The sequence below is a fragment of the Amblyomma americanum genome, chromosome 1, assembly GCF_052857255.1.
Source record: "Amblyomma americanum isolate KBUSLIRL-KWMA chromosome 1, ASM5285725v1, whole genome shotgun sequence".
Taxonomy (NCBI): Eukaryota; Metazoa; Arthropoda; class Arachnida; order Ixodida; family Ixodidae; genus Amblyomma; species Amblyomma americanum.
This window is the reverse complement of record NC_135497.1, coordinates 489,551,819-489,566,340: the sequence shown is the minus strand read 5'-3', so window position 1 is coordinate 489,566,340 and position 14,522 is coordinate 489,551,819. Positions and strand designations below refer to the sequence as shown.

Below are 14,522 nucleotides of genomic sequence, written 5' to 3'. Positions count from 1 at the left end.
TCCACTGCCATTTTTTTTCAGCAGCCGAGCCCGATTGCATCATTAAGATTTCAAAATTTGGCGCATGCGTCTCACATGACCCCGTGAACGCTCGGCCAACGCAAATTGGCGTCAAACCGCCAGTGGCGTTTGCTTCGTTTAGATACAATAAGTTGGGAGCCTTTCTGGCAGACGGTGGTGGCGATAAAATCGACGCACATGATTGTCGGGTAAAGGACGTTAGGAGCAGATAGAACATAGCCCAGTGTAGAACATAGCCCGCTTCTGCCTGCAAAGTATCGGAAGGTGACCTTGCAGTCACCGACATGGTTAAGCTCAAAAGAAGCGACATGGAAGGCTAATGCCAGCTTGCGACACTCCACGGGCGAACCAATGCTAGGGTAAAAACTGGCGTTGGGCGCCAGATGAAGGCCTCGCCTTCTAGGCAACGTGGGGTCCGCGAGCCATGGTCTCCCGCGACGAGTGACAGAACCACAGTCAGCGTAAAAGACACCGGTTCGTTCCGGACCAAACCAACGCTTTCAAAGGGGCACAACACGGAACGCGGTAGCGGATCAGAGCATGCGGTCTAGGCTCTCGAGAGCGCAACAAAGCGGGCGCTAAGACCTGAGCGCGGCAAACAGACACACTGAGGAGCGAATGGGACGAAGCAGCACAGGCAAAGGGGGCCCGGAGCGGCACAAGGAACCAGGCTGATCACGTAGCAGCCACTCGCGCCAAAGACCTATTCCATCTTCGGAGACGCCGCTTCTATCTTCCGTCTTCGTGGTATGCGGTGTCGCCCCGTCGGCCGCGTACTTACACTGAGACGGCTCGCGCTGACCGCCGAAAGCGTGGCGTGCATGACCGCGCGCCCGCAGCGCTCTCTCCGGTGTTCCCCCGCGCGCTGCTTTCGCCGTCCTTATCAAGTCAAGCGCACAGCGATCGGATGCCACATCTCGCGGGCAGCAGTTTTGTCATGCGCAGTTGCACTGCACCCGTATGCATCTACATCACTGGTACACAACGCGCGCAGTTTATATGCACTGCAAAAAAATTCCGTAACTTTTTGGCAGAATTGTCCTTAAGTAGGTTACAACATCTGCCGTCAGGAGAAAACGGACGAGTTATCCGTATCCTGTCCGTATTTTCTACTTCCACAGTCTAGCAACGTTGATGCGAGGAGCAAAAGAGCGTAAAAGCATCTGCGACCACCCCACATCGAAGGTGACGCTTCTACCTCCCTTACATTTATCCATGTGCACTGCAGCATTTGGCGACTTGACTTGGCTATAACTTGGTTATAGCCATGAAGGAGGAAAAGTTTGGCTATAGTGTACTTGGCGTCACCAGTATGGAGCGCGTTGTTTGGCGTGCACGTCTCTTCGTTCCCCGCATCAAAGCAACGCAGTCTCTGTACTCACCTGGAACGACCTTCCTTCCTCAACGAGCAGCCCGGCGTGAGCCTGCTTCCTTTTGGAGCATTCTGTTCTTCGCGACAAGGTAAGGGTCAGTTTGCTAACGTTATCAAATGTGGTGTGCGGTGCTGCATCGCCTTCATGGCACCGGTTCCCGCGTTGAGAGCCATAAACGTGTTCGCTTCGCGACCTGTTGCGCCAACCTTGCTATTTGCTCATGTAGTAAATGCACACCGAATCCATAAGAAGGTCGTCCATGGGAGCGAGCCACGCACAACACCTCAGCGCGCGTCTCGTTTTACCCGCCACTTTGTGTGCACTTCGCTCGACTTCGGATCTTAAGACGTAAAGCAGCGGTTGCCGTGTCGGCTGGTCGTCGCGTGTCCGCGATCCACGTGAGACAGTTCAGGCAGCGGTGATCAGCACAGTCGATGGCCACCGTGAGACAATACAGTGTGGGGAGGTTAAGAAGAAATAAAAACAACGGTGCCCATGTCGCATCTTATGTAAACAGGCCTAACACCAGATATAAGCACATAGCTCGGCTGTCTTCTCGTCACGGGATTGCAGCCTGGCGAAAAATTGCGGCGTCCTTCAGAAGTGGCCACGAACGCGAATGGAGGGAGCAAAAGCGAGATTCGGCATAGATACCGCACGGCCGTACATGGCACGGCACGTCCGCGGTGAATTCGAGACGGCTTTTGCGCTAGGTGAACTCGGGGGAAAAGGCTGGAGCCGACGAGGAGAGTAAGATGACGAATACAGCTTACAAGCGTCGAGTCAGGTCAGAAGAGAATTGTAGACGGCCCTGTAAAGACCTTTTTTGCACTCAGTTCTGTAATGCAGCCCTGTTTGTTTTTTTGTTTTCCGCTAAAAAGTGTCTCTCAACTGTTCAAGAACCATTCCATAGTAAAGATATCCCACAACATGCGACTACACCGGTGTGCTCTGCATTGTCAGCGCACGGTGCTCTTCACTACAGTATCCTTCATAGCTATCTGTTGGACTTTTCAGCTTTTATTTATTAAAATTCGGCATACTTTTTTCGATGTTTATTCTAGAACGCAAGTTTTTTTTTGCTGAATATTATTTTTCTATTAATGAAAACTGACTATTTTTGTTGTTTTAATGCAGCAGTCCATTGTGATCACAAGTCACTTCCGCAGTTGAAGAGTCACTCCGTGACGTGGAAAGACTCCTTCTAGCCCACCAGTAATTAAGGTGACGGTGGTAGTACTTGGAGTGGTGCTTATAGGAGGAATTGTTGTCGTCATTAAAAATGTAACACAGTTTAAATGAGAGCTCACAGACGAAAACAGAAGTGGAAGTATACTTCTAAGAGCTAGTTTGACACGTTGTCATTGGGTTGTGGCACTGGTTTGAACGAGTATGATCTGCGTGTTGATGGCAGCAATGGGACTGCTGCTCAGTCGGAACATGATAGTTTTTTGTGACGGCCATGCACGGTTTTGTGTCACTGTTCAAGATACAGTACAACAAATTACTGAACTGACTGATAGCTCTGAGGTGGTGAAAATGAACGAACATGACTTAGCTAGCAGGTGGCGAGGAAGTGGGGCTTCCCCGGTCCATAGATGAATGTAAGCAAGCGGAGCAATACATCGAATCGCACACCTAGAATGCTTATGTAACCTCCTTAGGCACTTTCGGCCTGTCTCCCTACAATTGCTTTTTTCAGGCGTCTGGCCAAAGTACAGTTCAAAGCAAGCAATTGATTTTTGCTGTGGAAGTTAAAGTGCTGTGTGCTCTACACTATAGGAAATGACTACTCGTCCTAATCTGCTAATTTTCTTTTATTCCCAAGCCTGTGTTTAGAACTCCTGGGGGCTGCAGCTTCGACTGTGATCCCGAGTTTCATTATGAGGGGCTGATTGGATGGCAAGTTGCTACCAGAAGCTTCAATCAGCGCTTCTGTACAAAGCTGTCAAGGACATTTCTTGCGGTGATTCCAGCTCTTGTGGAACACACCAGCAATCCCAGTGTAACTCAAACTGCTTCATGTGAGTGTGACCATAATGTTTCATGATGCATATTCTTTCTGTGTAGATGTGTTTAGTGCTCATCACTAGTCAAATATGCCCTCTTGTAATGTTTGAAGTTAAAGTTTTCATTCATTGTCACACTACTTTGACCATTTCAAGTTTCAGAATAGCGTAGCGGCTGGTGCACCTTGCCCAGTCGGTTTATGTGGTGCTATGTTTAGTAAATATGGAAGCTTTAGAAGCTATCTCTCGAGGCACCAAGAGACCACGCTTCGACTCTGATAGCAGCCTTTTCCAGTGTCCTGTCTCATCATGCGGGACTTTAGAACCTAACCGCTCTCAATTTCTTTGTCATGTAGCCAGCCACTCGAGCAACTCAGCTGAAGCAGTTGTGTGCCCTTTTACTGGGTGTGTTAGTGTGTTGAGAACAGCTGGTTCATTTAGAACACATGTCTCAAGGTGCCACCAAAAGGGCAAAGGCATTTTAGAAAGCACTTAGTGCTCACCTGGAATTGGAGCCAGAGAGCATGCCAGAAGCTGACCACAGTCGACAATCATCAGCCACTGATACAAATAGTGTATGTAGCTTCGGGGCCAGTGCTAGCTACCCCTCCAGTAGCAACCTCTTCACTACCAACCTTGCCCAGTTTCTGCATAAGCTGGAAATGCAACATCATTTGCCAGCAAGCACAGTACAAACCACAGTTAAGGAGATTGATACATTGCATAGCTTGAGGAATCAGATTTCACTGGAGGGCCTGGTTGACGTTCCAGAAGACGTACTCGTGAAAATTGGATGAGTGTTTACAAAAGACGCGCTTCATAGTGGGATGTCTACAACTCTGAGGTCATCATACTGCCGCCACGACTTTTATAAAGAAAGCTTCAACTTTATAGAACCCGTGGAAGTGTCTCTAAGCCTCAGCAGGCAGAATAATGAGTCTATATATCACAATGTACCAGCTGAAAGCCTTATGAAACTCTCAACATCTCAGGTAAGCAGTGAGAAGAATACGGCTTCTGAAGAATGTTTGGAAGATTACATTTTGTATGAGCCTCTCAAAAACATGAAGGGTAAATCGATACGAATTTTGTTATATCAAAATGAATTTGAAATTGCAAACCCTCCAGGTTCTGCGAAGGGCGATTTTAAGCTGCTGGGTGTGTACCTGACACTTGGAAATGTGTCTTTGTACTGTAGGTCTCGTGTGAAAGCCACGGAGATGGTTTTGCTTTGCCGCCAGTAGGATATCAAAGAATTTGGGTTGGCAAAGGTGCTGCAGCCATTGAGAGAGGGCATGGTCAGTCTTGAGAAGTCAGGAGTGTTGATCAGTGGAGCCCATCATGATGTGCGGCTAGACTTTATAATGGGAGGCAACCTTGGCAGTCATGGCGTTGGTGACTTTGCACGGAATTTTAGCACAAGCGCTTACTTTTGCAGGTTCTGCTTTGTTACTCGCTCTCATTTTGAGCAGGAACCTCTTGCGACTGGGGAAAAGCGAACGCCTCAGCTTTATGATGAATGCGTCGAGCTCATTGCAGGAAGTTCCTCAACTAATAGTGACTGTCGTATTGTTGAACAGTCTCCGTTCCATGCCGTTAAGTTTTTCCATGTGTGTAATTCTAGACTGCTGACATGCATTGCACATGACCTCTTTGAGGGGGTGGTTAAGCATCATGTTGCATTGTATATTCATTATTTTGTGAACAAGAAATGCTGGTTCACATATGATTACCTGAAAAGCAGGATATCAACAGTCAAATATACCAAACTTGACTTGCGCAATAAGCCTGCAAAAGTGCTCAGCCAGGGCTTTAAGCTTTCTGGGCATGCAATGCAAAATTGCACTCCACTTAAGCTGCTGCCTTTCTGCATTGTCACCAATGTGGCAGACAGATGATCTAGTTTATCACCTTGTGCTTACATTAATGCAAATAACTGATGTTCTTCTTGCACCGAAGATAACACCTGCCCAGGTTGCATACCTCAGAGTTTTAATTGAGGACTACATTTTATCTCGAAGGTAAAATTCTAGCATGGGCCTTATCCTGCATTTAACCCAATTAGTATGGAATTACTATACTACCGTAAGTACTTTCTCTCACAACCAATACAGCTACCGTAAGGACTTTCTGTCCCTACCAATACAGTCTAATCTTATTTTCTTCTGTTTGTCATTGCTAGGAATTGACTTCTTTGACTTTTATTTGAAATATATGGTGGTTCAGGAGTTAGCAGAAAAGGAACAAGCACTGCATGGATTCAAAATTTTCAAGTCTTTTAACTGTGGCTCTTCATTTTCCAGGAAGCATATACAGTGAACAGTGCTTTGTTGTGAGAACCAAATCATTTTCTCAGAAGCAAGTGACTTCACTGAAGCAGCATGTACTGCCTTCATATTATACTACATAATGAATCAGGAATATCCAGAGGGTGCTGCCATATCCCTCAAATTTGTACAAAGGTGAGTGCCCCACATTAAAAGACTTTGGGACCAACTTCTTTTCCTAGTAATTCTGGCAATATAATGTTTACAGATCTTGCAGCCATTTTAATAAGAAGCATTTTGCCTCCTAGGATATTTTTATGCGCTGCAAATGTATTCTGTGCACCGACCACTGACTAGCTTATTTTGGACTAGCTTATTTTGTTTTTTCTAAACCTTGCCTGGTGTAGGTTCCAGTACCCAATGCATAGTTTTTCTGTGTGTCTCCACATGTGCATTGTACTGCTTTGACAAGCTGAACTTGATGTACACACGGCCAGTTCTTTAACAGTACCACAACAGTGCTGAACAACAGCCGTACAGTGCTGTGTGACATAGCAGAGCGGAAAAAGAGGATGAAAATGGCAAGCACTTTGCAAGCACTTTGAATGCATGTGCATATTCTTGGCTCTTTGCAGCATCACTGCATCACAGGCTGCTGTGCAACCATCTGTTCTACACCTTTGTGATACTGCTAAAAAATTGGCCAAGTGTTCTTAGGGGCAGCACGGACAGCTTGATTTCGGTTAATTGTTTCTCATAGGCCCTCAGTGTAAAATCCAGCCGCTGGTTTTTGTACTATACCTGATTGCTGATATATAACCGAGGAGGTAACTGCAGCCTTTGACAGCATACTTCTTCGGCATCTGAAGCTTCTCATACACACAATAGTTACTTTACTTCATTTGTCCACAGCTACACCTGCCTCTTATACCTTTCTTGCCGTACACAATTTACTGCACAGCTATTCCAAAGAACAGCTACCAACCGGAAATTAATTTGCTCACTTGTGTCCACATGCTGCGCCTTAAGAAGATGAAAAATGACTGGGCAGGCTAGTAGTGCCTGAAGCTTGTATAACTGGCAACTCTGTGGGATATACTTGAGCTCAATTATGGAGACATAACTAAGCCTGAATACTGACGTCACAACTTCCTGGCATGAGAACAAAGCTGTATTGCAGTCGAACCAGGATATATTGAACTTGAAAGAGATTGTAAAATAATTTGATATTATATAGCATATTGAAGGCATGTACAGCGTGAGCCCACCAAAGATCAGAGCAAGAAACTGGCGCCAACGCCTGAACACACATTTCGTCCTCGTCATCTTACATGCACAGCACTTCGTCCTTGCCTACGGCCATGACAGTATTAATAATAAGCTTGCCTATGACCTAGACGCAAGAGTACGTTTCACTCAAGCCAATGATGACCTTCTTGCAGTAATGTGCCACCCACCGGCGTGCTGGCAGTGCACCACACGCTAGGCATTGGTCGGCGTAACTTGCTTAGCATGAAAACTGTAGCGTGCGGTGCTTAGGAACTGTTTATTTTAAAAGGTTCAATTCTGTTGCTAGTGCACCATACTGAATTGAATACTCATACATTAAAATGAAGACACAGTTTGCTCCCTCCCACAACGCCTTCAGCAGCGAAGCAAGTGAGGGCCGTCTCTAGACTCTAGACTTAAGTTAGCTTGACTTTACAGTGATGTGGCATGAGAAGTGACTGCACGAGACCTAAGACCACCCTCAAGCACATGCCACGTTAACCTCTGCATGCAGTTTCATAGTGCTAGCACGATCAGAAGGTTCCCAAAACCGCACAACCGACCCATCTGTGCGCACAGAAAGTGACTGAAGAGCCCGGTTAGGAAATATGAATTCGATATACAATGCGACTTCCCTGTATTTTTACATAATATTTTAAAGGGCATAATTGGTGTGTTCGATGTAGGCAATATTTCTGAATATCTGGTTTCAGTATCACCAGTATAAACATTCGCCATACTTCAAAAGGGCTGCTTCTTTATTTAAACGTTTTAATGGCCCTAGGCAGGCATTGCAGAGGAGGGACAAACAAATTGGTGTCTTGCAAATTATTATACACATGGTCTGTACACACTTACGCTTTCATGCTGTCACTGCGTCATGATACTTTCGAGACATAAATCTGTGTTGGCATTTTTGAGCAGTGCACTCGTATGCATAGGACTCTACATGTAAAACATGTCTTTTTTTCCCTACAGGCAGTTTGACTTAAATCTGCCTAATGAAAGCAGGCAGAAAGATGTGAAACGTTCCAGGACATCTGTGCCATCAAAAATTATGAACCTTGTAAACAAACTAGGGCTTCAAGTTGTAAGTCGACGTTTTGCTTTGCGATGCTTTCAACTTGTGCTTAAATGTTGGTAATGCGTGGAATTAACAGATGTCTTGACCATTAGACACATTCACATTGTATGCAGCTTAAGTTACTCCTCTGTGGAAAATTATGTATCTGCACATCTCTGATAATAGGTTTTATATGCCACTAAAAAAGAGGTAATCTCTTTACGATATTTATTAGGCTATTTATTAGGCTTTTGCACAAGTTATCCTTTCTTGGCTTTCCACTCGATATACTTTGCTGGATACAAAATTATTTGACAGGACGCAGTCAAAAGGTCATGATTAATGGATCCCAATCGACAGACGTTTCCGTGCTTTTAGGTGTGCCCCAGGGGTCAGTGCTCGGCCCACTGCTGTTTCTTATCTACCTAAATGACATTGGTTACGGTATAACCTCCAAAATTAGATTGTACCCCGATGATTTCTTCTTGTACTGAGGAATAAAACATGATTCGGACAGGATAGAACTTGAAAATGACCTCAACTGTATTTCATCCTGGTGTCGCTCTTGGCTTATGTGTCTAAATGTGTATAAATACAAGCATGTTCGTTTTACCCAAAAGCATAAACCGATCAATACTCAGTAATATTTAAATACTGAAATGATCTCTCAAGTAAGCCAGGCAAAATACCTAGGAGTAACAATTAGCTCCGACTTGACATGGAACCGCCATGTAGACACTTTAACTCTGAAGGCTGCTAGCTCTTTAAATTTTATCAGACAAAACTTTAAATATGCTCCCCAAGATGTGAAAAACTGCTCTACGTAACAAATGTCCACTCAATCGTAGAATATGCTTGTGTCATATGGGACCCGTACACGCAATTTCTTGACAATAGATTGGAAAAAATTTCAGAACCGAGCCGCCTGTTTTCTATCCCGCAACTATTCGCGTTGTAGCAGTATCACTGACATCAAAAGTAGCTTAGAATGGCCTCTTCTATCCTCATGTCGGGAATTTTTTCGACTCGTGTTTTTACGTGACATATTTTATTGTCGCACCGTACTGAACAAAGATACTTATCTTTTACCACCTATGTACATTTCCCAGCTTCGAGATCACCCGCATATAAGATTAAAGAAATATCAGCGTGTACCTCAGTTTTTGCGCATTTATTTTTTCCACGCACAATCAGTGCATGGAATAATCTTCCCCGCGACATAGCTGTGGCTACATCCGATTCATAATTTTCTCTGGCGCTAAAGGATGCTCTGGTTTAACACCGATTTCCGTAGTCTGTATGTCGATTTTCTGTCTGTCTGTATGTTGGGGTCTTATGCCGACATGGTGGGGGGAACATTCGTTCACTTTACCACGTTTCAAACGTAGCAAATTTTCAGTGTGCATGGCGACGTTACCATGTATTTCCATTTATTTCACAGTGTTCATTTACGCTGATATTTTGTCGCATGCTCTTGCTATGTCCTATCAGAGTGCTTGCATTATCCACTATTATTGTTTTACTTGTTTATATGTGTTTCCTCGGCACTAATGCATGAAGAATACTGTGGTACACCCCCGTACTCTAATGCCCCTACGGGCTAATGTAGGTACATGTATAAATAAATAAATGTAAAGGGCCACCCACAAAGTTGTTTTTGGGCTTTCTGTGGGCTTCTTTTGTAGAGGAGTTTATATCTGCATATGTTTATAGATGAGGCATGTTCTATACCCTTAATGTGTAAAAAATAATATTAGGTATTTCGCCATAATATTAGGTATTTTGCTTCTTTAGCACTTGCGGAGTTTGCTTCAACTAGTAGTCTGCAGAACCATGTTGCATAGTACTCCTCCGCTGAAAATTTAGAACAGTATTTTTGTTTGGCTAACCAGCTGCTGCATACATTTGTGCATATTTTAAGTGTAAGCTCAGCTCTGTTGTCTGTCAGTCATGGCATACCAAGGAAAAACAACAGAGTTGCTTTGTCAAAACAACTTGCACTGCACTGCTCATTACAGAATTGACTGTGCATGTTTTTGTTTTGCAGGAAACAGTGAACCCATGTGGCGTACGAAAGTCAGACGCAACTCAAGAACACAGCTGAAAATACCCCTCATATGAGTCTCTCCAGCCAATAGCATAGGCCAATTGTCATGGCGTCATGGTTCATCCCATTTAGAGGATTAGCCACGACATCATGAGAACCAGCCAACACCATTGGATGAAAGGCGTCTTATGAGGGGCATTCACCACTGCATTCTTCAGTTGTATGCAACAACAGCACAAGAGGCAGAAAAGCTGTGCAAGACTGAACCAATGCTGTGCTTTTTTTGAACATTTCATCATGGCTGCTGTAGCAAATATATAATTTATGTTCACCATGTACAGCATTCTTAATTTTTTCAACACACAAAACAGCTTTTTATGAATGCATGTGCATCCCATTTCATACAGAAGGATTCGGAATAGTTCAGCTTTTGAAGTGTTTACATGGAATGGCTGGAATAAAACACTAGTTTTGAATTTCTGGAACTGTCATAAACACGAAATGAACTACATGTTTTATAATTACGGGGTGACCATGCATGAATAAAGTACTGCCATAAAAATTATTGAAGATTTCATTTTAAAAAATGATTGCTCCGTATTATGTTTTATGAAGCGTGCATTATTTTTATGGCATTTCTCCATATTCAGTTTACGTAACCTGCATTATTTGTACGACACCTTTCCGTTTTATTTTCTATGGAGAGCCAGTCTTTTTACAGCACATACAATTTAAAGATTACGGAAAGCCTTCGTCAACAATTTACCAGCACGTTTTGCCATAAATAGGAGCAATTTTTTTTACAGTGTGGATAAAAAGAGGCCGTATAGAGCCAGACAAGGCCCAAAATTTAAAAAAAGGTTGCTTTCCTTTTACTCTTTTAGCTCTGGCCCTATATTGGTGGCTACGACTGGCACCAAGTAAGAGGCAGAATGATTTAATTAGTTCGCTAAATAAATAAACACATTAATTAGCTTTCGTAATTTTTATTATAATGTGTAGGTTGTATTAGGAGAACTGCAAGAAAAAATTCAGTGAGAAATTTTTAGGTCGCGTTACAAGGCGAAAATAAGTAGAGCTAAGCTTACTGGCTTCGCGCATTATTCATTGAAAGTTGGTTGGAATTAGCGGTCTCCTGCATGTAAAGTCGGTCTAGTGCATGCATGCAACTAGGGCGGTAGCGCTGGCACAAGCATATTTACAGACATTTTTACGTGACAAGCCAACTTGACACACAAATATCTACTTGGTTTTGCTTTTTGTCTTTTTGTATTTCGCGCAGGTTTAGCTACTTGGCTTTGGCCTGTTTGTTTCCAGCACGTTTAGGTACTTTCTCTAATTCGAACTCATTTGGCCTCTGGGCTTGGCCGCTTTAAACCCAGTACAGCTACTCGCGGTGCGTTCTTGCACATTTGACTTGGGTATCAACAAGCTTTCGACTTTCCTGTCGGAAGTAAGAATGTCTACTCCGGCTGGAATGGCGAATCGACGAGCATCCCACGGCGCACACTTTTCGCGAACATCCGTCGCGGACTCCCCTCCTTCGCACGTCAACGCGGCATTCTGCGTCTCTTGAGGAAACGAAACAGCGCACGAGCTCTCGCTTCTCGCTGCTGGCGTGACCAGCAGGACAAGAAAGAAATGAAAGACGCAAACAGCGCTGGGGACAGGGGGAGTGAAAGAAGAGGCTCGCGGTTTTCCGAGGCTTAGGCGGTGGCCTCCCCTACGGCACATCTTCCTCTCCGTTCGCTCCCACCTTCCTCCTTTCGTTCACGGGGCGGTTGAGGTGGCCACCTTGAAATGATACAATTACTACGTTATTTCCTTTCCTCAAAAACCACTCATTTCTTGTAGCGAGAGCTACACTACGCTACACAGTCGAGCATTTCGCCGTGAACCTGGGAGGCAGATAGTGCGCAGCGGAAAACCAGAGAGGAGCAGGAGTCGCGTGCGCATGACGTCAGAGTTCGCCGCCGACGCCGCGCAAGGAGCCTCGCCGGCCCGACTACGCCCGTCTTCATCATGAACAAATCACGCGCGCAACCTGTACACATTTCTGATTGTGTAAATAGTTTGTGTATATTACCTCTCCCTCTATCCTCTCTTCCTGTCCGCTCACCTCTTTCATTTCATTTAGCCATTCTGCCTCCCATCCTGTATTTCCGCTCCCCCAGCACAGGTGCTTCAGTATCGATGGAAGATGCCGGGGCTAGCAAAAATCTTATTCCTTTTTTTATTATTTTAATAAACCACCACCACCACCACTACTACTACTACTACTACTACTAGTACTACTACTACTACTACTACTACTACTACTACTACTACTACTACTACTACTACTACTACTACGCCCTCCGGCGCCGCGCGTGAATCCGCTGCGCGGCAACCGGAGAAGGGCAGCAGGTGCGCGGTGCATGACGTCAGAGCTCGGCCGCCGCCGTGGCCGCGTGTGGGATCGTGTGGATAAACTGAGTATGTGCGGCTGTGTGTATAAAAGCTGAGGTGATACGTCTCGGTGTATCACAATCGTTGCGTATGGGTGACGAAAAGGAAACTCCGGCCGCCGCTATGCGGCGGCATTGTCAGGAGAAGATCAATTCTTCGGACGCAGAAGTCGTCGCCTGGCACGTGGTCGCTCTGCAGAGAAAGAATGAACATCAGAAGGCTAAACGAACGGCGGAGACGCCTGAGCAAAGAGAAGAACGTCTTGCCAAGCGGAGGCGCCAAGAGGCGAAGCGTAACAAGCGGCGCATAGCAGCTCACATGGTTCCTTCGCAAGAAAATTAAGATGAAGCAATGGCAATAACATCATCATCAACAACAACTGAAGTCGATAATATAAAGGCTCGTCAGATAACTGACCACGCGATTAGACCAGCGGGGAGCTGCAGCTCTCGCTGCGTATGTTCTGGCATAGCTGAGCTAAGCCACTGCCATTTTTTTAGAAAGCGTCAGGCTACGGCGGAGCCCTCCACTGCGACACTTATTTCTCCTTCCTTTCACTCCCTCCTTTATCCTTCCCCTAACGGCGCTGTTCTGCGTCTTTCGAAAGCTTCAAGCTACCCGCCCGCCGTGGTGGCTCAGTGGTTAGAGCGCTCGGCTACTGAGCTGTAGTACCTGGATTAGAACCGGACCGCGGCGGCCGCGTTTCGAAGGAGGCGAAACGCAAAGGTGCCCGTGTGCTGTGCGATGTCAGTGCACGTTTAAGGTCCCCAGGTGGTCGAAATTATTCTACCGGAATAAGTTTTCTGCATATCCGCATTTGAATGAAATTACATTATACCTATGCGTAGTTGGAAAAGCTAACTTCTGAAATAATGTGAACGGGCAGTGAGAATAAATGGGAAGCTACGTTTTCTGAACCTCATTTAAGCATCGTCTCGCGCATGTAGCAGGTCTATAGAGGATTGCATCGAGGCTTTGGAAGCCCGCCGCTCTATAGAAGGTGCCTGAAAAATAATCGCTTGCTAGTTTCTCAACATACACTCTAAACAGAAAGGAGTAAAAAGGAAGTAGGCTGTTCCCTAGAGCAACCCTCAACGCTTTATCACGCTACACGGGCCTGTCGGAAAACGCAGGCAGCGCCAATAAACACACCAACACCGGAGCAGTGGGAGTCTGCGCTGTCCTGCTCGAAGCCTCAAGAACAGCTCAAGCTGATCGACTAGGCTCGCAACACTTTAAAAAGGCCGCTGGCACCCTTGGCTAAAACCCACCTACGCCACAAAAATCCCCCTTAACAATAATGTTTTAAATTCATTCATTCATTCATTCATTCATTCGTTCTTTTTTTTTGCTTCCATATAGGCGTAATCGTATTTAGAGTGTGTACCACTGGGCTCAGCCAGCCGTGGTGGATGAATGTTTATGGCGCTCGGCTACTGAACTGTAGTACGTGGGTTAGAACCTGACCGCGGCGGCCGCGTTCCGATGGAGACGAAACGCAAATGCGCCCGTGTGCCGTGCGATGTCAGTGCACGTTAAAGATCCCCAGGTGGTCGAAATTATTACGGAGCCCTCCACTCCGGCACCTCTTTCTTCCTTTCTCCTCTCAGTCCCTCCTTTGTCCCTTCCCTTGCCGCACGGTTCAGGTGTCAGCCCAGGTGTGAGACAGATACTGAGCCATTTCCTTTCTCTAAAAACCAATTTTAATTTTAGCAAGCAGCCTCACACCGTAACTCAGTGGCGGTGAGAGCCTCGGACGTAGATAGCTGCACCCTGCGCTTTGCATCACACTGCTGACGTCACCTGACGCTCAGACTGGCGGGCCAGCTGTCTCCCTCCCCGTTTCATTTCGCTGCGTGTCGGATCGCATGCCGTGTCGGAACTCAATGCGCTCTGTAATTGCCATTGTGCTTGCCATCCGACGTCAGAGCGACTGCGTGGCCGTCCTCGCTCGTGGAAGCGGAAAAAGAAAGCCCCATGCCATTCCCACTTGTGTAGCGTGACAGAATGAGCCTCAGAATGGCG

General features: G+C 45.7%; 1 protein-coding gene across 1 annotated transcript; it reads left to right on the top strand.

Moving 5' to 3' along the window:
- The first annotated feature begins 1,397 nt into the window (after positions 1 to 1,397).
- Positions 1,398 to 10,614, top strand: LOC144105174 (uncharacterized). The gene is made up of 5 exons (XM_077638331.1): positions 1,398 to 1,482; positions 3,223 to 3,418; positions 5,707 to 5,865; positions 7,918 to 8,029; positions 10,050 to 10,614. Exons 3-5 carry the CDS (start codon positions 5,813 to 5,815, stop codon positions 10,104 to 10,106), a joined length of 222 nt encoding a protein of 73 aa, XP_077494457.1. The 5' UTR covers positions 1,398 to 1,482; positions 3,223 to 3,418; positions 5,707 to 5,812; the 3' UTR covers positions 10,107 to 10,614.
- The last annotated feature ends 3,908 nt before the right edge of the window (positions 10,615 to 14,522 follow it).